Below are 24,840 nucleotides of genomic sequence, written 5' to 3' on the forward strand. Positions count from 1 at the left end.
AAATAGTAGGGAAAAAAAGATTGCTATTGCTCCACGTGAGATAGCTGAGACACATGGAGGTGAAGGCCAAAATACAGAAGGATTTTCAGACGTTGCAAAAAGACTGCTGTACCTTACTGATCTGGGAGTCCAGCTCATTTTTGTTGTCTTACTAATATGCAGCACCTTTGAAAGTTGCATTATGCAGAGATGATAGCTTAGCAATCTTTGGACCAGCAAATCCACATGAGCATTTAAGGTCAAATCTGCAGCTGTTCAGTTGGCCGTGAGATGATGCTCTAAGCTAATAATGTACTGATCCAGGACCTATGTTGGACTTCAAGGAGCTGTGCGCCTGTGTCCTCTGACATCCATGTGCACGAAGCCCAGGTATCTCAACAGCCAGCATGGGGACATCCTGTATGATGAATTAGGCTCTGCAAAATGTAGTGTGTGAATACCCAAATGCCTTACAAAAACTAGGCCTAAGTAATGAGTTAAACCCTGGAAACCAGTGACAGACTGAAGTGAACCAGATGCCTCGTCTCAGCCCAGACCTTTAAGCCTCAGTCCATCCTTCTTTCCAGTCGGTTATTAAAACCTGCAATTGTGACAAGAAATACGTTTGGTCTCATTTTCTTACTCTGCCATCTGCCTGATATATTATCCAGCAAGTAACGCTTGCATTGAAGAATTCTTGAAGGTTCCTTAACACAGCTGTTCCCACATGTTAATTGCTTTAAGGTGATTTTTCTTCTGTCTTCAGATTCTTACCATCAAAATTATATGAAGTGTATAATGAAACTGAACAGAAAAGTACCACAAAAAGCACTGCACAAAACAAGAATGATCATGTTTATGTGTCCATTAAAATTCTTCAACCCAGAGCCATATGTTGAGTTTCCTGTACAATCTTGCTCAAATTCTAACATGCATAGCTTTCATTTTAAGAATATAAACATGAGCAACATTTGTGTCCAAGCTATAATTTATGATGTTCTCAAATATTAAGCTCTAATTAACTGAGTCACATTCTCTTGCTCTCCTAATGAACCTGTTATAAACAAGGGACCTGATTTTCTTCTCATTTGCACTGATATAAATGAGGAAAAATTCCTCGCATGCTGAAGTCAGTGAAGTAATTTGACAGTAGAGACAGCGTTACAATAGAGTTTGCCTGTCATGCATATAACATAAGGCAGTGATGAAATTATACCAACCTTTGATTTCTCCGCTTCGTGCAATCAGAATACTAACCTCACACCGGTAGCACTGGACATGGAAGTCACGATCCAGAGCGACAATGCGTACAGTCTCCTCTTGTCCCGGGGCTGGCATGATGGGCTCCTTACACACTGAACATCTTGGTGCAAATTTCCTGAAGAAGGAAGAGACACAGACTGCGGTGTCTTCACTATGCAATAGGACTGGCTTGACTCAGGGTCACTTCAGAAATCGAGAGGAGCACAGGCCTTTTCTTTCTATCTTATGTTGTCCACCATACGACCTTCTGCCTAATTTGCTATGTTCTGGTTTAGTACTCTGCAGCTGCCCATGAGAAGTGGTGATCTCTGCTCCCAGGCAAGTGGGCATCCATGGGAACATTTAGCCTGTGACAAGTCATTATTTGCTGTTTTGGATCAAAACCTAGGGGAACCAATTCCCTGGCAGCAGTTTCTCCTCACAAAAAAATAGAAACTTGTACCTACAGAATCTGCTGCTGTTTAATGAGAGCTGGGGTCACAGGCTACACAGTGACAGAGGGCAAATGCTTGTGGCAAACAACAGAACACAAGGAGATCAAAGACCGTTCTCCGATGAAATGCCTAGGAAAGATTGACTCTGCCACCCAGTCTGTCACAGAAACCACCCCAGAATTAACTAGCTTAGAAAAAAATTAAAATCTATCTGTACTAGGAATAAAGAAAAATATTAATTTCACTGGCAGCAGATGAAAGATGCCTGTGTAGCTGTGATCTAACAAAAAAATGAATTAAACAGCGGCTATAGCGAGCGCTCTGAAAAATAACTTACATGGATCATGATATGACCGGAGCTGTAATCGCAGTTAATTATATGCTGCTTCATGCAGGTGCTTCCTTGTGCCATTAACTCTACTGTGGTGTTTAAAAATACTTCACCATTTCTCTGTCCAGGCCGCTGTGGGTAATTCATTATAAGCCAAATATTAACTCCAGCGACCCAGAAATGATTCCTGTAGATTTCAAGGGATGTGGATGTGCTTCTGTGGGCCCCAAGCTAAAGAGGTAGCTAAGAGACAGCGTGGACCTCAGGTACAGTTCTGTTATCAAAACAATGCACAAGATGTCAAGCACTCAACTTCCAGACCAGGAGGAGGGCATCACTGACCAATTAAAATGGGACTAGCCAAAGTGCTGCTAAACACGTGGAAGCCTGAAGACATTCTGAATGTTCCATTAGCTCTTTCCCCCTCAATCTTTCACTCAGCAATTCCATGTCCTTTGTCTGGACTGACAGCCTCCCACTTCTCAGAGCTGTAAGATCCAGATTTATTCACAGCCAAAGGACTTCAGGATGGGACAGCAGCTCTTGCTCCCACTCATTCTTCGGAAGGCTCCAGGACTTGGGGAAGAAGCAGTCTCCAAATCATAAGTGGGTTGGAAGGAAATCTTTCAGGAGCACGACTGATGCTTTAGCCTCACACTGGGCCTCTGCTCAGGACCAAATTTTTATCTTTCACATGACTGCTGGCACAGAAAAGCAAGACAGCACACAGCCGCCTCAGCACCTGTCAATTAACCCAACTTATCTGAGCTACAGGGAACATCCTCATATTGGATTTTAGCATGCAAGTTGATTGTGGCTGCTTTCCGTTCTGTCAAGTCAGTCTGCTTCTCTGAGCTTTCAGGCCCACACACTGATGTCACGAGGCTCAAATTAAGTCTACCCTCTTAGAAATTAAGAGATAAATGGTTGAGACGTAAACTCACATTTGTCAGTATTGATTTCCTCTTTTAATTGAGGGGTGTAACGTGTCTGTCTTTTCCATACAGTGGAAACATTTGTGCTCTGATTATATCTACATGTCTTCCTTAGATGTGATGATGGGGGTGGTAGCGTGGCAGCAACAGAGCTGCCTTGCAACTATATCTTTCAACTTGCTTTAAATGGCAGTTTCACCATAAATTATTAGCAGGGCTGTATTTTTAGGAGCTTTAAAAAGCTAATTAGCAACCAGAAACAAGAGAAACTATGAGTGTCCTGTGGCCACCTAGATCCCTCTAGCTGGTAAGCAAACACCTGCTGAGTGCAACAGCACAGGACCTCTCTTAATTGCTCAGGTGGAAGAAAGGGAGAGACACTGATGTGGAAGCACAGGTACAGCCAAGGAGAAATGTGCACATGCTGAGCTCAGGGAAGGCAGGGAGGAGTGCAGAGCATTTTAAATAGATGAGCACAGAGGTTACCCATAAATTCAGATCTACACAAGACAGAGATCAAGCATTACTAGCCACTAACCAGTTAATCTTGTATGCCACACTATGCCTGATTGAAGCAAAGCTCTAACTACTTCGTAGAGTCTTCAGAGGAAGTGGCAGAGGGTTCATATCTTTCTGGACACTCAGAGAGAATAAGGAATATTTTTAGGGACAAAAGAGACAGACAAGAAACAAAGCAAGTGAAGAGCAGCTTGGGTCGTACTTATGGAAATCCTCGATGCAGTGGATGTTCCCACCAGCATCCACGGTGAAGGGAATCCCATCCAGGCTGCGATGGCACATGACACAGGTGAAGCAGTGGGGATGGTAGGCCTTCCCAGTGGCTCGGAGGATCCTTTCCATGATGGGCTTTGCACATACACTGCATTGCTCCAGTGTGTTCTGCAAACAAAACACACACAAGCAGGTTAGAGCTCCATCTCAGCAGGATGTTTATAAAGGTCAGTCAGGCTGGAGGCTAGTGCTACTCAGTGGCTTTAGGTGCTTTCATTTCTTCTAGATAACTGCAATACAATCAACAAAGAGCATGTAAACAGCATAGGGCCTGGATCAGGCCTTTAGTATTACATGAAAATGCAAAGCTGTGTAATCCCTGGGAGAAAAATCACAGCCTTCACTCAGCAGCTCTGAGAAATGATCAGGGATGATCCATCAGGTGGATGTTTCTAAGATACTGAAGCTTCTCTAGCCAAGAATGTTTCTGCATGTTTGCATCCATACTGCCCAGTCTGAATTACTTTTTGCAGTTGAGTTATCAGACAAAACCTCCATGAAGCACAGTGCAAAGCTAGAGCTCATGCTCCTGGGGCTCTACGGTGTCTACAGAGACACCGTAACTACTCCACCCTAAGAAATCTTTATCTGTCTGGTAAGTAAGCCTTAATCTTCCTCCCCTAGCAAGAAAACAACTGTCAAGTTCTAGGAGTAAACAAGACAGTGCCAGGAACAACAGCATTGCATGGGCACGAGTTCAGGATGACTTCATGTGATCATTTATCTCTATCTCCCAATGCCTGAGATGATGACTAAAATGCTATTTCCAAAGCCATCCTCCTGGTCTTACAGGTATGCCAACCTCACAGGTGTGCCAGCCTGCTCCTGAAGCACTGGAGCCAATAAAACGCCCTTCAAGTGGGCTAAACTGAGCAATTTGCCTCATTTCAACTCTCACTCATCCCTGTAGTCAGTTATTGAAACACCAGAGTAGTTCTGCTCCAAACAGCTGCCCACAAGACACTCCAGCCCTTCTGACCCCAGCTGTGCAAATTGCCATTTCAAACCGAGCACCCAAAATGCATGTGCCACGAATCAAAGGTGCAAAACACATAGCCACTACCAATAAACCTATGGCAATGATTTGGGTCATTTCAGTGGAGCTTAGAAGAATGAATTTCACTCACTATCCTTGCTTGATGCACCTGGAGATATCAAATTTTATCAGTTAATGTTTGAATCTTGGATAAGGCAGAATACCTATGGTTATAATACTGATTATGGTTGAGATACATAGATATGAGGACAGGAAAAAAAGGACACATTTAATGGGACAGAAAAAGTTGCTGAAAGGCAGATCATGTTGACAAACAAAGGAAGGCTGAAGTTCTTCTTTTTCCTCATGCAACAAAATTCCCAGGGAAAATAGTACTTTGACTGACCACACTGTTATTGCTTCTTCAAGCCAATATTCTCAGGGGCAATATCCAGTTCTTACATGTACAGCCAAAATGTACTGTCAGGAGATGAATCACCCTCAGAAAGGTTACTTCTACTCTCACACATATGTATTGGATGTTATCTCTGGGCTGCAAATCACTGGTAAGATACAAATGTATACACACAGGTTCATATCAGAAGATCAAAGAGATTGGCTCTGGAAAGCTTGGTATGAAAAGGCCTGAACTGAAACCCATATGAGAATGGCCTAACACATTTGTAAAGAGAACACAGCCAGACTGGCACTGGTTTCAGCCTGGATTTTGCTTTATGATTTGTAATAACGGGCAAGAAAGAATTATTGCTGGCCTATATGTCTGGTTGCTGTCACCATCATCATCATTGTAACAGTAGCTGGTATGCCAGAAAAAGCAAAGTCAATACTTTTGCACTTGGAGGAATAACCTGGCAAATGCAACATTTTGCTCTGCATAAGCAGATCACATCATCTCAGTCCATATCCCTGCTGCTTTCTCTGTACCACCATGGAAGGAATGCCGCATACCTGCAGATGCAGACTGCATCACTCATAAAGCATCATCTATGACAACTATGCAGGTATGGAGCATTTACCTCATCAAGTCATTGCTTGCTTTGTTTCCAAGAGCTGTCAACAACAGAAGGCAAGGGCAAATGAAAACGGAACAAACAAAGCACAGCAGTTCCTCAGGACATGCTCCCAGCCTCCAGCAATTTCTGGCTTAGGGCTTCCTGAGCCACAGCTCGACCTCTCTGCTCAATAGCCTCAGGTGGATGCTCCTCCCATGAACTTTCCTAATAGTCTTCTGAATTCCGATAAACACTAAGCACCCACAACATAACCAGGAATTTCACAGCTTACTTGCATACGGAGAGCTGCTCTGCTGACAGCAAAGCTGAGCACAATCGGCCTGGTACCACGAGCAGAGCAGAAACGAGCAGCTGCGATCCATCCCCAAGCAGCACAGCTTGGAAATGCTCTCACTAAAGATCTAGTGCAACTTCTACTCACACATCTCAGAGAGACAGTGTTCAGGCTGCAAGGGATCATCCCAGCCTGACATCACGTGTGATGCTGGCTTAGTGGGAGTTTTGCAGTGACCATAACAGCAGGTAATCATGTTTCTGGATTATGCCTTCAGAAAACACAAGTCTTTGCTCCCAAATTGCTGCTCAGTTGCACCATTTGACATTTTCACAGCATGACAAGCGGTTTAAATTAACCAACTCTTGATTAAACCTTGTGTACAATCCAAAAATCAGACCTGAGAAATTAATTCTTTTCATCCTTCTAAGTCTGTACCACTGAGGAAAAACAAAGTCATTAGATTCAGACTCTGGTTCACTCCCTGTCTGGGAGTGTATTTGCTTAAGCCTCATTCCCTGCTAGATCCTTGGCTCAAACCCTTCTCTTCAAGGTGTTACCACACGATGCCAAAGGGAAAGCTTCCTCGACTCACACCCATTTGACATCAGGTTGCTGTAAGGCAGGATTTGGCCTGCGGAGCTAACAGGGTTTTCTTTGATTCTGTAATCAGGTTATCCCACATGCCTAAATGCAGCCCCAGCAGCTAACAACCTGCACAAAGGTATTTCTGCACATTATGAGAATGGCATCACTCTAGGATTTTGTTTCTTGATTTTGCTCTCTTTTACAGTTTAGCTAACTCTCCTAGCACCTCCTGGAAGTTTCAGGCCTTCACAGAGCCAAAAAAGATGAAGAAAAATAAAACGATGGCACTGATTTTTACCTTTTCTCCTGAGCTGCCACTGTCAGCCCCAGGGTGCATCTGATGAGCTTACACAAAACAGCAAAGTAAGGCATAGAGAAGAAAGACAAGAACCAGCTATGGAACACCAGACCTAAGCACTGTGGTAAATTCATGTCATAAAAGTACAGCCCACAAGTCCAGGATGGGCTGAGAGGGAAGTTTACCACCATTTTCCCAATGTTTTGGCTAAGAGGCAGGCAGGAGCCTTCCTTATTGAGAAACTTCCATCTCCAAATCTAAATCCTGGAGGCTGGAAAAGAACAATTGACATAACACATTTCAAAGTGGGAAGCTGGTCCCACATTAAAGACTGAGCGTGGGTCTAGGCCTCTTGTGAGCACAACTGCTCATCCACAGCAAAGATGCCACCTGGGGAGAATAATGAATCATAGAATTATGATGGGTGAAGGAGACCTCTAAGATCAACAAGTCCAATCCCAATTCATCGCACCATGCCCACTCACCACATCCCTCAGTGCCACATCTCCACAGTTCTTGAACACCTCCAGGGACAGTGACTCCCCCACCTCCCTGGGCAGCCTGTGCCAGTGCATCACCACTCTTTCTACAAATAAATTTTTCCTAATATCCAATCTGAATGCACCCTAATGTATCTGTAAAGAGAAATGAATCCAAGCAAAGATACACTAAAACACAGGCAAAGAACAACTGAAGGGAGCAAGATGCCCATGAGCAGCTTGTGGGTAAAAACTTGCAGACTTAAATGCAGCCCTATCAACAACAGAGTGTTTGACATTAAGTGGTGAAGAAATTGTTGAAGAGTCTCCCTGCAGCAACACTTGGCCCCTCTGAAACAGCAGACACCAAAGGGAGTTGCTCTACAGATGGTGGGTTTAAACGTGGGAAACAAAGTGAGATTTCAGTCTGCTGGGAAACACTTCTGGGGTGCAAAAGCCATCAGAGACTGAAAGTGGGAAGTGGTTGAATCCCCTCTTGAAAACTTAACATCCCAGATGGAGAGCTGGCAAACAGCTTCAGGAACTGAGCTGTGTGACAGGCAGGCAGCATGCAGAGCATCCTGCTTTCCTAATGCTCTAGGTAATAACCCCCAGGACCAAATGTTGGGTGACAGCAGTAACTCACAATATGGTGCAGCAGAAGGACCCTCCCACAATGACCTAGCAATGAATAGAGAGGAAAAAACACAGAGATTACTCATTGCTTCTTACGTACTGGCAATTTCATCTGGAGCGCTAATGAACATAACCTCTCCTGCACCGTGAGCAGCAGACAGAGCAGAGCTCACACACAAAGACATGAGGATGGGCTAGCCTGTTTTGCTGGGAAAAGGGAGATAAGTTGCTGGAATAAATTATATTGGCAACTCATGCATAGGGATATGAACTTGCTTTGTGAGCACTGCAGAAGAAACGTTTTTGGAGGGACTGCACAGAGGAGATGGTATTGGCTGCAGGAACCAGAAGTGACTATTGAGCTAAAAACAGGCACACGGTCAACTGCTGTAGTTGAACTGTAACTTAGTAAAGTGTGGTAAGTGAATTGCTTTAAATCTTGTGACTCCGTCCTTCATTTCCTCCAACTGTGAGGAGAGAGGAGCGGGAGACATTTTCCCCATCGTGGGATGAATTTTGAGGCTTGAAAATATTTCCATACTTAAATGAAGACAGTTAAGTGAAGACAGAACACTTTAATCTCAAAGCGTCTGGTGAATGTATAAACCCCAAATTAGATCAGGTCAGTTGAAACACTGCACTTCAAATGGTTTCATTTAGGTTTTGGGGCTGCAACTATAGAGCTGGATTATAAGTTAAATATAAAGCAGACATTGGTGGAGGGGTTAAGTGTCAAGATGCAATTTCAACACTTTCAAGACCTTTTTTTTTCCCCCATTTTTTTTTCTAGAAAACAAACATTCAAGACCAAGACCCCATTTCCCTTCCCAGAGGTCCCAGCCATCCCCAGTGATTATCTGCCCTTCTTTTTCCATAAATGGGTAGATCTTTGGTAGAAATAAACAAATTAATTCACTAATGGCTGGCATGAAGTTCCCTCCTCCACATTTGAGAATACCTGGGTGTGTGTGGATTAACTTTTCCCCTTACCTTACCAGCTGGATACACGATGAGCAGTACCTGAGGGGGGGTGGGAAGAAGAGACACGACCTGTCAGCCAGAAATACCCTGAAAAAAAGCCTCTAATTCAGCCACAGTGGTGAGCAGTGAGGGTACTCGTTAGGTGGTATAGTTTGTTTTGCTGGGAGAGGGGAGGGAAGATGCTGGAATAAATTACATTGGCAACCCTGCAACGCTACCAGTATGATGTGGGTCTGAGCCCAGCACACAGCTACCAACAACTACACAGTGTAGACTCAGGCCCTGCAGGCTGCTGTTTTCAGTGGCTTTCAAATAGTTCTTCCATTCGGCTCAGTTTTCAGTGGCTTTCCCAGCACAGTAGCAATACCACGGCTGGCATGCTTCCCCCTCTGCTGGAATCTGCTTTTCTTGTCAGGATCAACCCAATTCAGCTCTGCGTTTTTGGACACAGAGCAGTTGGAGGTGAATCTGGCACAGAGTTCTTTCAGCATACAGGGTGAAGGACTCCCTTCTCCTTGCCCTGCAACTATTAGAGAAACACTAGATGTGTTTTCGTGGTTTGCATTAGTAGTAAAAATGACAACAAGAAGCAATCAACTCCACAAACGTGTAATGACATCAAGGCCACGATGAAAATGGATCAGGGTTTAAGAAGAGCTCCACAAATGATTAGCAGATGTCAAAATATGCTCTACAATTGGTGGAAGAAGGACCTTCATTTGCTCTTGAAGAACACTGTCTTACCAAACATAGGTTGAGGGATGGATTTGCCATCATCTGAGTAAACCCAAGGGTGGAGAGGAGACCTAGGGAAGGCAGCTGCTGGATGCAGCGGGCTCACAGGCTGGCTAACTGGGGTGAGATAGATCTGGAACAGATCAGCCAGGGACAGGCTGATCTGTCTGTTGCTGAACACTGTTTTACAGAAGTCCCGTGGCCATTTCCAATACCAACAAATTGAGACTGATGAAGGAACACCAGGGTTAACTGATCTGCTCTGCATTAGGCTTGGTGTCCAACCTCAGCCACACCGACTCCTTCCAGCTAAAAATCCACAAGAAGCCTCATTTTGGAAATTACTTAACAACTTTCTGGCGCTCAAAGCTACTCATCTTCTCTACATTCCTTGCCTTGACAACATTGAGATCTTTGTCACTCTAAAATGGCAGCATTTATAAACATAACAAATTAGGAACTCCTACTCTAAACTGGTGGGCTGGAAGATAAAATGCCTGATTTTTCTACTGCCTTTTCAACCAAGTAACTGTCAGAGGCAAGATGCTTCCAAGCACTTGAAAGCAACCTTAACAACAAGGATTTTGTTACATATCCTGGTGATCAGCTCTTGTCCCTTCAGTAATTTTCCATCTGGTGAAGCCATGTTTCCAAACCTTCTCACATCAGAAACGAGGATACGCACGTTTTTCACAGAACCAGAGCAGTGTATCATGTTAAGTATGATCACATGTAGGTGGTCATGTTACACCAGGACTGCACCAGGTTCAGCATACACCAACCAGTGTGCTGGAGTGGGCTTTTGGGGTCCTGGAGAGATGAGCAGTGAGGCAATTGAAGGTGAGTCTCCGTGGCAGGGAGGGATGATCTGATAAGGCTGTTACCATCTCACATTTCTTCAGTCCAAGGAGATCCTGAGCTTACGACCAGTCCTTGGCCCTTGTTACAACCTGTTGCATAACACAATGCCTGGAGAAAGATGCTGATTTTCAAAGATTTCTAATTTGAAGGAAATCCCTCACAATCCCTCCCAGAATGCCAGAGGTAAACAGTTTGTTCAAAGATTCAGCAGCTCAAGAGAACTGGCACAGAGCTGCCACCGAAATCCCTGGACTTGGCTGCAGCAGCAGCAATGCCTTGGGGGATTAGGATGGCTTCAGACCACCAGGGTCACAACCTAGAGATGAATCATCTGCTGGCTTTGCCCATTTCAAAGCCTGTCTGCAGCTAGTTTGAGAATCCATTGGAATTCTTTCTGAAGCTACCGAGGTTCACTCTACTGTAAAAAATGGTGCTACTCTATTAGCTCTGCTCCTCAGGGACAGGAAAAAACACATTGCACATTTTGACAGCGTGCACTTTTACCTATTATTAACAACATGTCAGGTGACAGCACCTACTAGCCATAATCGCAGCACAGGACTCCACTGTACAAAGTGCTCCAGGGGATAAAGCAAAGCTGTTCCCTACGCCCAAGCACTTACAGACTTTGCACTACAGATGTTACACTGCTTGCCTTCCATGTTCTCACCATCAAATCCATCTATTCCCTCACTACATGATGTGTGTGACCTTGTATGCCACCCTGGGAGTTCTGCCTAAATAAGGATTGAAGGATCTGTCCCATTGTGATTGCTTTCTGCACAGGCAACAGAATTGCATGCAGCTGGGAGATGTATCTAAACAAGGAGCAGAGTGTATCTGCTCACTGTTTGCCACAATTGTGGACAACACAGAGATTTAAAGCTTAATTAGCAGCGCTGAGGAAGCTGTTAGAGAGGCATTTCAAACCACTTGCAGTTTAAACTGATTAGAACTTTGTGAAAACAAAACAAAACAAAAACGGTGTAGCAAATCGTTAGGCCAAAATCCAAGACAAACTGAATCGCATCAAAGGAAATACAAAGAGGTTGCTATCAGCAAGAAGTGGGCTCTTTTCTTTTTCTTTTCTTTTCTTTTTTTTTCTTTTTTTTTTTTTTTTTGTAGAGAATTTAATTTCATAGCCTTTAATAAACCCGACTCTCCAATCCAAGCTTGCCACTCTGGCAAAGAGCTTAACCAAAATAACACTGGAACTCATAGCTGGCAGACTGAAAAGACTATAAATTGGTCAAATCTGGGTGGAATACAAAAAAAATCCAAAATTCCATTCAATCTTCCTGTTTTAGAATTTTGATGTAACTGACCATTGACATGGAAATGTTGTCTTGACCTTAACTGCTAAAGCTGACTTGCAGAGGAAAAAATGACTGACTCCGTGACATTTTGGTGGTTATTTATAGTTCCCCTCACTCTCCTCGTTCTTGATATTTTTACATTAGAAATGAGTTCTTGCCTGCCATGCTTTTCCTGAAGGACTGAATTTGTGACATAAAAACCATCAAGAAAATGGAATCTCGTTGATTAACATAGAAATCAAATTTTAGTTGAACCCGTTTCTCTCAGAAAGCCATCATCCAGCAAAGATGAGCTTTTTTTTTGGTTACAGATTGAATGCCACCAGCCTTTTAACTACAGCCTACTTAAAGCTGGCATTTTATGCCTCCTCTGCTCTCCAGAAGAGATTTCCTGGGAAAAAAACAAAAACACACACAAAAACAAAACAAAACAAAAAAACCCACCACAAAACCAAGAGAAAAGAGGAGTACTGCTGGCCAGACTAGATATTTCTAAAGTAGTTAAAAATCATAAATTAAGAAAAGAAAAAAAAAAAAGGCAGAATCCTCCTCTTCACTCCTCCTGCCCCATCCCTGGAGGTGCCCAAGGCCACATTGGTTGGGCACTGGGCAGCTTGATCTGGTGGAAGGCAGCCAGCCCACGGCAGGGATTGGAGCTCAATGATCCTTAAGGTCCTTTCCAACTCAAGCCATTCTATGATTCCTTTCTATGATTCTAAAAAAAACTCACCTTCTTCAGCTAGGAGGAAAGGCACACAATCCATTTTCTCCTGCTTACTTCAAGTCATAAAGAAGAGCAGGTCTAAGGGGCTTGTAATAACCACCAAAAGGTCAATATTTCAGCTGAATATCCATTTACATCTATTTCAAGCTACTTCCACAAAGAGAATGCAAACCTTCTTGTGCTTCTCCTCCCCCCTCCGTCACAATCATGTATTCTAGCAGTATGAGAAGAGCAGTGGGAAGTAAGGATGGCTGGCTTCTGTCCTTGGGTTCACCCAAGTGATTGTTTCATCTCATTATTTTCCATCTCTGTACCTCACATAATCTGCAGAGTGGGCTTAGTCTGACACTGGAAAGCTTGTGGTGCTCTGACAGAAGTAACGTCACTATTATGAATACCAAAGCTGGCACCTAGAACTACCAAGAAGTAAACAAGTCTCTAAACCAAGCCAAACTAAAAATAAGCCAAAAGGTAATGAGATTTGCACAAAATTTCAGAGAACTTTCAATGAAATGCTTTCTGAGTGCAAGATATTTTTTTCAGTGCATACATGTGAGTTGTGAAATACAGGTCATGGCAACAGTTCAGCATAAAAATAGCTGCTTTTAATAGATAACATAATTCAGTATAAAGCTTGGAAAAAGAACCAACATAACTCTCTGTGCACTTGGATGCTGCAGCTACCTGGTCTAACAGAGGGAATATGATTCTCCCAAATCCCTAATGGGTTTCTTAAAGAGCTGCCAAATGCATTTAAGTCCCTGATGCAGAGAGAGAACATGCTGGAGCCTGTAGGGCAATGGGAGACTTACTTGTGCCTGGAAGGCATGGGCTGAAGCATCAGAAGGTCCTCTGAGGTCCAAAGTGAAGGAAAAGGTAGTTACTTAATTCCTAAAGAAACTGTCAGTGACATGCATATTTTAAAGACTTTGGCAGAACACTGGGCAGGGATCACTGGCAACTAGCATTGTACACTGCCGAGGGTAAGAACAAGAAGAAACTCTTCTGTCTGTGAACTGAGTGTCTGCATTCTTTCCCCCATGTGCTGAAGGGACCAGGACCTTTTTTTGGCCAGGATTTCTTCAGAGGCTTGAACTGTGCTATCCCCTGGAGCGACACCCATTCTTCTGTCTAGAGTCAGACTCTAATTAGAAATAAATACAGCTGCTGAGTAAGTCCAGGGTCAAATATATTCCCTAGCAGGTACTGGAATTATTTTTAGATGTAATGACATCCCTAATTCTTTTCATTCAGGTGACCTGGATGCTTGCTTCAGTTCCTGGTTTGGAGAAGCAAGTTTGAGCTGCCTGCTGAGATAAGAGAAACAGACAAGGAAGGGATACAAAAAGGGAAATGGAGACAACTATATAAGTAGAATCCAGACAGGGGATGGAATACATAAGAGAACTTCTAACAGAAGTCTACAGTGAGATGTGAGAAAAGTGCAAGTCTGCCTGGCTACTAGCTGGGGACTGATGTTCATTCATCCATTCCCTCCTTCTTCCCCATTACAAAATGTTCTCAATCAGAGAAAAATATAGAGATATAGACATCAGCTCCTCTGCAACTCCAGCCCATTTCTACCATTACTTAACTGCTGTGGCCATCACTGACAGACAACTAGACAGAGAACTGGGAGAAAAAGGATGATGAGAAATTAGTAATTCCTTCCAACCTTCAAACTGATACCTTCAATACAGGGCAGATCCTCTGTGTCATCTCTGGAATGACATGTGAAAAGTAAGTTGGAGGCTTTGGGTACTCCTCTGTTCAAGGTATGGAGGTGGCACTGCTGGGCAGAAACTTTCTTGTAGCACAATTGCTAACCTAGTTTATCTGTCCTCTTGGTACTGTTCTTTTACTCTGTAACTGGAAAAAATTAAGGTTTCTTGTGGAAAAAAAAAAAAAAAAAAAAGCAGCAGCCTTATTTTGGACAGACAACATGGAGACTTGGACACAAACCTTGGATGGCAAAACCATCGGAATGCAAATAAAAACGGGCTCTGTGATTTGCCATCGAGAGCAGATGGACACGTCTGAGTAGGTGGTAATTCTCTGGTGTCAGCAGGGTTAGTCAAGGATGTTCGCTCTAAAGTCACTTCTTTCCCTTTCATCACCGCAAGAAATTCTGGATTAATTTGGAATATGAAGGACATTGGTCTGAGCTGTCGGTAAGGTTTATGTCAGAGCAAAGCAGACTGAAAATCAAGCTGACAGCTGGCATTTCTTTACCAGGTCTTTTACATCACTTGAAGAGGCTGCCCTGTGTATTATTTAAAGTTGAAAAGCACAGCCACTGAACACTGTGCCAGTCAGCTAACTGTCAGCTCCTAATAGATACTAACCAGATTACTCTTTAGTTTGTGAAAGCAACACCATGAAAGGCTTTCAGCCAAGTATTACATTAAAAAAAAGAAACAACGGTTGAGAAAACACAGTAAACCCCAAAGGTGAATGAAGCTTTTGAAAAGAAGAGATTCACTTGGGCACAGGCAGCAGTAACACAAACTCCAGTCTTGTGACAGTGCTTGAGCATCAACAAGCAAAACACAGCAACAGAAGAAACCAACTCGTTCAGCCTCACTGTTTTCCTAGTGACACAGTTACATAAGGAATGTACATTTATATAAACACACTGAATGTATAATAAATATTATATAACGTGCCCATTCTCCAGTTGATAGCATCTTTTCAGCGTAAGGACTTTTGTGCTACAATCACAATGCCTATGGAATATAGGGGAAAACTAATCTTATTCTGGGATCGTTCTGTTCTGTAACCATTCTGTTCTGTTACGGGGATATTCTTTCCGCAACAGTGGAAAATAAAGTGCTCTGGTACTGAATACATTGTTTTAAAGGTCTGAGATCTTCCACAGTCACCTGCACCAGTAGTTGTTTCTTATTAACTGCTGAATTGCTCATTTCCATCCTAAATTACATTACTTCCAACTTTCCTTTCAGAAGGCCAGAAATTGCTTTTTTCCCTGCAAGAATGTCTGAACACCCAAAAACCAATCTGCTCCTTGACTTTTGCCAAGCATCCATATGGCTGTATCTTTCCATTGCTGATGGTTTAATGGATCTACCAAGAACAACAGAAGAAGGGGCCATTCTCCACCATGTTCTGTGGATCAGGCCCATGTGCAAGATAGGATGGTAGTAACGTAGCTCATGTATCTGAGCAATCCAGCTACCAGCTAACACAAGCAATACAAATGAGCACTGGTGATCTCCTAATGAAATAAACATTTTGTTGTTGGTACCACACTAACCTTACTGGGCAAAAAGATCCCTCCCTGCCTGCACTACCATGCCATCTTCCAAAGAGATGAGTGAAAAGGACAGAAGGGCTAGGAGTGTTGATGAAAAGAGAGCTAGGAAGTGATCCAAGACTTTACGAGCCATACACTTTTTCCGGGTTTGCTGTTAGGGCAGCTTAGCCCAACTCTGCCCTACCTGTAAGCTTTCCTATGGAAAACTTCATGTTGGCTTCCTCATACGCAACATCAGTCCAGCAAGCATCTTCCTGCCAGCTCTGCAAGGGCAGCTAAGGAGTCTTGCTGGAAATCTGGCCCCAGAGAGAAACAGCAATGGAAAGCAGCCATTTCAGAAGCACATTATTAAGCCATCAGACCAGTAGCTACAGGATCCCCACGGAAAAGTTGATCCAGGCACTTTGTATAATTACTTGAGCCCTCCCAGAGTCATTTATTCCCCTTTGTGGTTGGCAGGGAAAGTCAATATCTTCTCAAGCTGCAAAGTCATAGGGTTTTTTTTTTTAAGAAGCCCAGTTCGTAGGTGAAGACATTCCTCTTAGCAAAATCTTTGCTTGAGTACACTGCTTAGGACTGATCCAGGCTTTTCACAGAGCTAATGCTGTGAGCTCAGATGAACGTGGCACGCAGGCAGGTTTATGCTTTCCATTTCCTTTCCCTACTTATGTTTTAACACTCACATTTTAGATGAAGAAGAATAAAAATAGCTTAATTGTACATATTGCCTACAGTACTGCTGGACTCCACCTGTGGGAAGGAACTGAAGTTTAGATTTTATTAAAGTTGCACATGTTTCCAGGAGGTTGCTAATTATCCTGCGTGTTTTATACAGTATTTCTGGCTCCAGGGTTTCTCTGTACTCTTCTGAAAGAAACCCAACACAAAAATATTTGAGCTAAGATCTGGAATGCGTGACTGAAAACCAGGCACTCACTCCAGGGTTCATCTGACCCCACATATCCTTGTTCTTACCAAGCTTTGGAAATCGCTTTGAGATGTGCTGTTGAGAAAATACTGCCTGGATACCAAAGACCTGTCTTTCCAATTTAATTCTCCTGCTTCCATGCACTTTGAACTCCACTGTTTGTCTGGCATCCCTAGGATTACAGCTGAGTGTAGAGCCGATCTTTTCAAGGCCTTAAAGTGTGAAGTAATTCACGTTGGATACAACTTCCCTTTTAACTACCAATCACTCACAATCACACAAAGCAAAGTGTCCTTAGGGATGGGGTGTTATACATTTTAGGGTGGTTAATTTGAACTGTCTTGTCTTCAAGACGTTTTATGCCTCTAGCTTGAGTTGGTGTATGTTCAGCATCTTAGAAAAAAATAAAAACAAAGCAGTCTCTCATGGACAAGGCAAACCACAACATGGCCAGAAAGAAAGCCTATTTATGAAACCATCAGCCTTTACCTCTTCTGACCTAGATGACCAATCCAAGCACCTCCTCTGTAAGCATCTCTCTCAGGCTTCTCAAACAAAGGCAGGCAAATCCCCAGTGGCCATAAATCACCATTATTCAGTGGTATCAGCTGGATTTACTAACATCCGGCCCTGCCATGGCAAAGGTCTAACAGGAGGAACGTGTTAGTTAGTACCACACACGGGACACAGAGACCCTGCCAGCATACAATATGCATGCTTCCCATCTTCCAACCATGCCTGGGCTTCTCTGCTCTCTTCCAAGAAGATGACTAAAAGAAATCAAAACAAGACATTGCGTCTTCTACCCCCAACCTCACAGTTTGTGAGGTCCTTGGCACCCTCACAGCATTGTTTCTGTGCAGAATCCCTGGCAATTTGTCCACTTAGAACTTCTAGTGCTTTACAGGTTTAACACCAGCAAGCTGAGCTTCTTGACAAGAAGCTCATCTGATGTGAGGTCCTGTTTACCACAGACCAGAACCATCACCCCAACTCCAGCAAAAATTCAGTAAGTGCCATTGAACTACATCAGGACTTCCATGACAGCATCCAGACTTAATCTAAAGACATCAAGAGATGAAGACTTATCACTTACCACTCTGTTGTACCACTAGTAATTAGCCATACTGTTAAAACTATCAGCCTCATTTCTACTACGAGTTGCTACAGTTTCTACCATTGTTCTGCCTTTCACCACTATAAAAAGTTTACTAGTTAGTACTTTATTCTCCTTATACATCACATCACCTCTGGAAATTTAAATAGTCTGAATTCACTTTAAAATACTTTTTTCTCCCACCTTTGACTCCTTTTTTCACTTTCTCTAGTTTTCTGTATCCTTGTAAGGAACGGACAGCAGACTAGATAGGGAGTTCCGCTTCTCTCTTTCCCCAGTACTGAACTTGGATGTAAAACCACTCTTCCATTTCCCAGCCTTTTCAAGCAGCCCTTCTACAAGCGTTGATATCAGGAATGCTTCCTTAGGTGGCTGTAGAGAGAGCTCTGCTCCTTCCTAAGGAAGGCAAGCATTTTGCAGGGTGAATCTCCACCTGTAGATAGAGTTGTTGTACTAAAAGATGATGGCTTAGCCCCTGGATGAATAGATGGCCTCACAGTTGGGTGTATTAAACCATTATCTAAGTCCAAGATGTTTACCATTCCGTGCCTCTCTATTCCATTATTCTGACATCTTACTAACCCACTATTTTTTTCTTTTAAATTAGCAGGGGTTTTTTTCCCTCCTTCTTTGTTGTTACCAAGATAAGTCTGATAGTACTCAACATTTATCAGCTCTGCAGCACCGCACTAGAAAGCTATTTGTCAAGTTCTTTCACAGGGGTCTCTCTAGTAGGAGCACTCCCTGGGGCCCCAAAAAAGTGGCTGGGGGACAGATGCCTGGCTACTGCCCAGGCTGCCTGGCTACTGTCATGGGGAGTCACAAGCAGAAGCCATTTAAAAGCTGCATGATTTAATGGCATTTCAAGGTTTGTATAAAGTGAGGTAGTTACTTCTCACATGAAATAAAAACTTCAGTGCATAAAGTTTTGCAGAAAGATTTAAGAATTGCTTCAACAGGAAGGAAAAAGAGTTCCCTCCTGAAAAAGTCCCTGAAAAACAAAAAAAAAGTACATTTCTTACTGTTATGCAGTTACTTTCATGAACTCGTAGGTCAGCATGTCTGAGTGACAGCATTTTCAGAGCTACTGGTCAAATCTACCTCTGCAACAAAGAAAAGACTCAAAACCACCAGGCAGATGATCCTAGGGCTGGAAGGATGAGAGCACTTGGAGACTGATTATCCAATACAAAAGAAAAGTACATTCCCAAGGCCAGACCTTTCTCAAACAGAACTAGAATGAGAGAAAAAGATAGGAAGATCTCCAGGGAGAGAGATGGGAAGCATCTGTCACAGCTGATACAGAGGAATGGGAACCACTGAAATTAATCTAAGTCTAAGGGAGTTTCAAGCATATGCAACTCCATTTCTGTATGCTGCTGTGCTATAAGCCCTTTTAATTATTCAGTGTCTTTCAGATGTTACACTTATAAGCTGTAACTGTAACTCAGTTTGAGTTAATGGTGATGATACCATGCAAAGGTACTTAAAACCAGAGTACCAAGAGACCAGAGATGCCCTCTGTCAGTAATACTCCAGAGATGACAATGTTTCCCCAAGCTGCTCTGACTAGATTAGGGAAGAGCAAGGCGTAGAACGTAAGTCCAGCTAGGAGAAGCTCCCAGCACCCCAGGATCAGGATGGCCATCATCAGCTAAGTGCTCTAAAGTAATTCCAAGCACACATCTATGAATAAATCATTAACATCAAATCATTTCTCACAGAGGAGAAACTGAGGCACTCTAAAGCAACTGAAACTAGGTAAAAATCAGACTTAAGGAATAGGCTGCCCAGAGGAGCTGTAGATGCACCATCCCTGGAGGTGCTCAAGGCCAGACTGGACAGTACCCTGGGCAACCTGACCTGGTGGAGGGCAACCAGCCCACGGCAGGGGGTTGGAGCTTGACAATCTTTGAAGTCTCTTCCAACTTAAGCCGTCCTATGATTCTATAAGACAGTAGCAGAATTCAAAGTAGGAGAATGGGCTGTGAGATATGGACTCAGAATCACATTCAAATAGATTAGCTTCAGCTACTTTAAGTCAACCAGCATTTCCACCTCCTTCCTTCTTGTCCAGGAGGCTCTGAAGCAGCACTGGCAGGCTTAAGGTTGGCCAAAGACTTACTCAATCACAGACCTGGGAGCTGAGGGAAGCACCAAGAAGGATGACTGGTGGGCACATGAATGGATGTAATAATGCTCAGGGCTAGGTGAAACACAGAGCAGAAGGAAAAAAAAAGTCATTTCCCAGCTGCTCCCCAGAGTGCAGACATTGCAGAGTACATGAGATGACTTGAGCACCAAGAAGGCACATTCCATCCATATGGACAGAAAACCTCACTTGAATACAGCTCCAGCAGCCTGACCATGCCTTCCAAAGAACTGGTGCTCACAGTAAGGCAGCTTACCACCTCTACATCCACCCTGCACAAGATAAAAGCAGCAACACTTACCCGTGCTGGGACCTCTGCTCCAATTCTGCCCATGAGGCACAAGGAATTCCTTCTGACAACCTTATGAATGGCTGGTTACACTACATTTTCCTTCCCCCCTTCCCACAGGAGCTGCCATTTGGCACATAGAGGTGGCACATACTGGCTGCATGTGCAACTGGGCTCTGTGAATCCCATGTAGGAACGTGCTAGTTCAGAATGACAGAGTTGGACCCCCTGTTTTTCAAGTCTTTGACAAGGATTTCAGAGAGCAGGGCAGCCTCCACCCTCTGTTTTCATATGCCAGGATATTTTCCAAAACAGCTTGTGCTTTAAATCCTGTAAGCTTTTTAAAAACAAAACAGAACAAAAAAAGACATTTTTCACCCAAAGCTGGCTGGAAAAGAAGTCTATTTACAGAAAGGGCAGCTGCACCTTGCACATATGCACAGCTGAAGATCTTTTATGCAAGATCCCCCTGACCATGTGGAGAGCTGTTAAGATGTCAGATCATGGTTTGTTGCTCTCAGGGAAGCTGCTGCAGCACTCAGTCAGAACAAGTTTACGTCTTGGAGGAATTAATTTGTCTGAATAATGTCATCCTGGTTAAACAAAATGTTAGGGAAAATATTGCAGCGTTTTGGTGCATCTCCTTGAACTGATGCCTATATATGGGGATTAGCCAGCGTGAAAGGGATCCTGCTGAGTCAAAATGGATTATAGCAGCATTATTTTATAGAGACAGAAAAAAGAGCAGGGAGGGAGGAGCTAGGGAAGCCTTGCAAAAATATCAGCTGTTTGACATGTTAAAGCAAACAGCACGGATATGAAAATGCTACCCACTTACACAGGCACATTAGAGCCAGGTCAGCTGAAAGTAACAACCAAAAATAGTTTTTTACCCCTTTTTAGCCTGCAGGGAACACTTCTCAGGAAGCAAGGCAGACTCCAGTACTTTTCAGGGCATCAGGAGACGGGTTGGCCGAGTTGCTACTGGGTACCAGTACTGCAGATCCCAGTGGTGAAAATGCTCTTTACATGGGGTGGACATCCCAAAAGCAAAAGCAGAACAAAAGGACTGAGCAGCAGACTGAGCTCAGAGCCTCTGGGCAGCTGGTACAGATGGCAGGGGGGAAAACATGCAGACTTTCAATGAAGTCCCTGAGGTGCCTCCATTTTTCATCACCATGCACTCACATGACCATTAACACACTGATGGTTCAATGCTGGCTGGGTACTTGGGGTTGGTGGCAAGTCATAAATGGAGCACGCCCTTGTGTGCTTTATTTTCAGATCTGGAGCTGCTGTGTGCTCTTAGAGCATGCCTCAAGAGTTGGCATCCTCTCTCAGGCACAGCTTAATCTTACAACCATAGCATCATTACTTCTGCCTGTCTCCCTTTAGCCAGCAAATATTTACCTACGCAGGGTAGAAGTGCTTGCCCAGGAGAAAACAAGAGATGCCTCCATCAGCCATCTGTATTCCTGCAACACTGGGAAAAGACTGGGAGCTGTCCTCCAGATTTTCATTCAAAGCTTGCCCTAACTATCCTCTTTTCAGGTCAACACTCTAAACAAAATGACTGTGAAAAGAGTCTGTGGGTAGGTGAAGAATACCTCTTCACTTTCACTATATCATTCAAAGGACAGATCTCACTTAACCACAGAAGAAATGCAGAACTCTAGTGGGGAGAAGGGACCTCTTTTTCAGGTCAGAAAGAGGTGTCAGTGTAAGCCTTGTCTCTTGTACTTCTCCTTGTAGTTCTTCTATTCAGCAGTGCCAGCCTCAGTGGCTCAAGTCCCCGTGTCTGGTCCTCCTGAGGAGTGACAGAACAACTAAGCACGGTGGTTGCCCCATCTTTGGAGATATCCAAGGTCAGGCTAGGTGGGGTGAGCACCTGATGGAGCTGTAGTGTCCCTGTTCATTGCAGGGGAGTTGGACAAGATGACCTTTAATGGTCCCTTCCAACTCAAACAATTCTATGACTCTACAGTGGGTTATGCTAAGAGTTGTGCTTTGCAATGTTAAGCTGAAGAGCATTGTGGTAGCAGTGGAAAAACACTTCTCTATCCTCCACTGTCCAATGCCAGAATATCAAATGCAATGCTAGGCTAGCCAGGGCATACAAACACATGGTTCAGAAGGAAAAATTCAAATGGATTTGAGTCATAGCAGTACAACAACAACAGCAAAATGATTCTCAAAAATACAAATAGAAGGTATCAGTCATGTTGTAACTTAGAAAGCCAAAACTTCCTCCCAGAGCCAGCAGTGAAACAGAAAGTTTCCATGATTCCAGGGTTCATCTCTGTCTGGAGCTAACACAGACATTTTTTCATTCCAAATTTTTTTAACCCAGTTAACTTCAAGTCTGACAGTAAGACTCCCTTCTGACCAGCTCCCTAAAGCACACTCTCCATTCCTTTCCAGCCTGCTTCCCCCCACAGGTAGCACTGCAGCCCGTATAGCTGTATCTCTCCAGCACTGCTGCACCCATCATGGTGTCAGACCCACGTTCACCCTTTTTGCAGTGTTAGTCCTGTGCTTTTGCAGACAGAGATCTGGAACAGGGTGGGAGCCTGTGGTGGGGATGAGAGCCAGGCATGCTGCTGACCCACATCTTCCCGAGGAGCCTTCCCACCTTGGGGTATATTTTGTGTGTGCTGGCTACAGCCAGAGCTGCACTAAGACCTCTCCCCAGCAGCTGCAGCTTCCCTCCCCCCCCCCCCCCCATCTCAAAGAAAAGGCATTTTTAGGGTGGTTTTGCCCTCCAGTTGAAGAGGTTTCAAGGCTGGGTCAGCCACCTCTAGGGAGAATTTCCTAACCACACATATCTCATAAAATGTTCTGGGCGTACCACACCTCCACTTTCTTTTCCTGGCTGTGTCTTCAAAGAAAGTGGTCAGAGCTGCCTTTTGGTGGAGTCAGCCCTGAATGAGGGTGAATTAGAGCATGACTAAACAACTCTGCCACTCGGGAGCTATAGGTGGAAGAAAGCCTACTTTCTAGGTACTCAGATGGGGCTCGCCTTAAATATACCAAGCAAAGGTGACCCCAACACTGAGGTGATTGCAAGAAGGTTGTAGGTGGGGCTGGTTAAAGTACCAGACCTGAAAGTCTCCACCCTCAATCCTAAGAGTTGAACATGTTAGATCAAGTGTGCGTCTTCCAGCCAGATGAAGTTATCTGGGAGGAATTCCATCACCAGCATCAGACCCATTTAATAGAAACCCACTCGTCTCTCCATCACGGACAAAAAATGTGCTCCCTTAAAGAAATAACAACAGTAAAAGACAAAACAGCCCTCCTCAACTCCCTGCATGTAAACATCAACAAAAAAACAAGTCAGTTAATACACTTATAAAAGTAAAACCAGAATAAATGCTCTGCCTCCAACACATAAGGAACATATTATTACCACATTGTCTTCAGTGATTATTCAAGCAATGCACTTAAATGTTCAGGGAGAAGAATGTTTGCTCAAATATTGTTATGTAACATGGGGAAAATGACTAATTCAGCCCTTGATCTTTTTGTATTTTGCTCCAAGTAAGAGTCACTAGATCTTCTTCTCTGGTCAAAGTAGCAGCATAGCCGAAATCTGACTCAATTCCCCCAGTGGCTTTTACAGTGGGCTGATCCTATCCCCCCTCAGCTGAGTTACTCCAGACCTACTGAGCAGAACTGATTTCTGAATCAGTCCTTCAGGGCTGCACATTTCCAAAGACAGGTGGAATAAAGAGCGCACACTTCTCTCAGCTCCCTGGTGACGGAGGTCAGAGACCATTTACTTCCAGCTCCTCGTGACTTGCATGGAGTCAGGAGCCTTACACGAAAGTCAAGCAGTGCCAACTCTGCAAAGCAGCCATAAGCATACTTCCCAACTGCTGATTCACAGAGTGGGTTTGCTCTCCTGATAGCAGGCAGAAGTTATCGAAGAGCTGTCCTGTGGGTATCCTTATTTCCAGTTCATTTGCGTCAAGAGTATATACAAAACAGGCCTGCCTGATCCTACAGACACCTACTAGAAATTTTCATATTTCTACACCATAGAGGGAGAAGGGAGGGGTTTGAAATGTATCTGGTAGTTTATAAACCTTGAAACTAACATCCTTTTCAGGAAAAGCAAACAAACAAAAAAACCTAATACTTTTTTTTTTTTTTTTTTTTTTTTTGTGATCCAATCCAACTTGTTTCAGAGTGAAACCTGCTCCTCACTGCAGAACAAAGGTGATACTGACCCTGGGGGGGGGGGCTGCAGTTAGGGCTGGTGAAAGAATTTTGACTATAGCTTCAGAAATGCCCCAAACTTCCTATCCCAAACAGAGATTTCCATGGGAAATGTCTTGATTCTGACACAGTTCTGAGAAGCATCTTTTCAGTAGCGGGGAGAAAGAAAACAACACCTGTTCTTGGGGATTTCTTTTCAAGCTTTTAAGATTCCATCCTCCAA

General features: G+C 43.7%; 1 protein-coding gene across 19 annotated transcripts in view; it reads right to left on the reverse strand.

Annotated features, from left to right (window-relative positions):
- The window catches only part of LPP (LIM domain containing preferred translocation partner in lipoma), a 321,563-nt gene that overhangs the window by 15,347 nt on the left and 281,376 nt on the right, over nt 1–24,840 (reverse strand). For all 19 annotated transcript variants that reach the window (XM_031603428.2, XM_090147412.1, XM_031603427.2 and 16 more), the window contains 2 exons: nt 3,664–3,842; nt 1,237–1,357 (listed from right to left, as the gene is read on the reverse strand). In XM_031603428.2, coding sequence (XP_031459288.2) covers nt 1,237–1,357; nt 3,664–3,842 — 300 coding nt within the window. The remainder of the gene's footprint in view (nt 1–1,236; nt 1,358–3,663; nt 3,843–24,840) is intronic.

This window comes from Phasianus colchicus, chromosome 10, assembly GCF_987193195.1.
Source record: "Phasianus colchicus chromosome 10, bPhaCol1.hap1.1, whole genome shotgun sequence".
NCBI classification, from domain to species: domain Eukaryota; kingdom Metazoa; phylum Chordata; class Aves; order Galliformes; family Phasianidae; genus Phasianus; species Phasianus colchicus.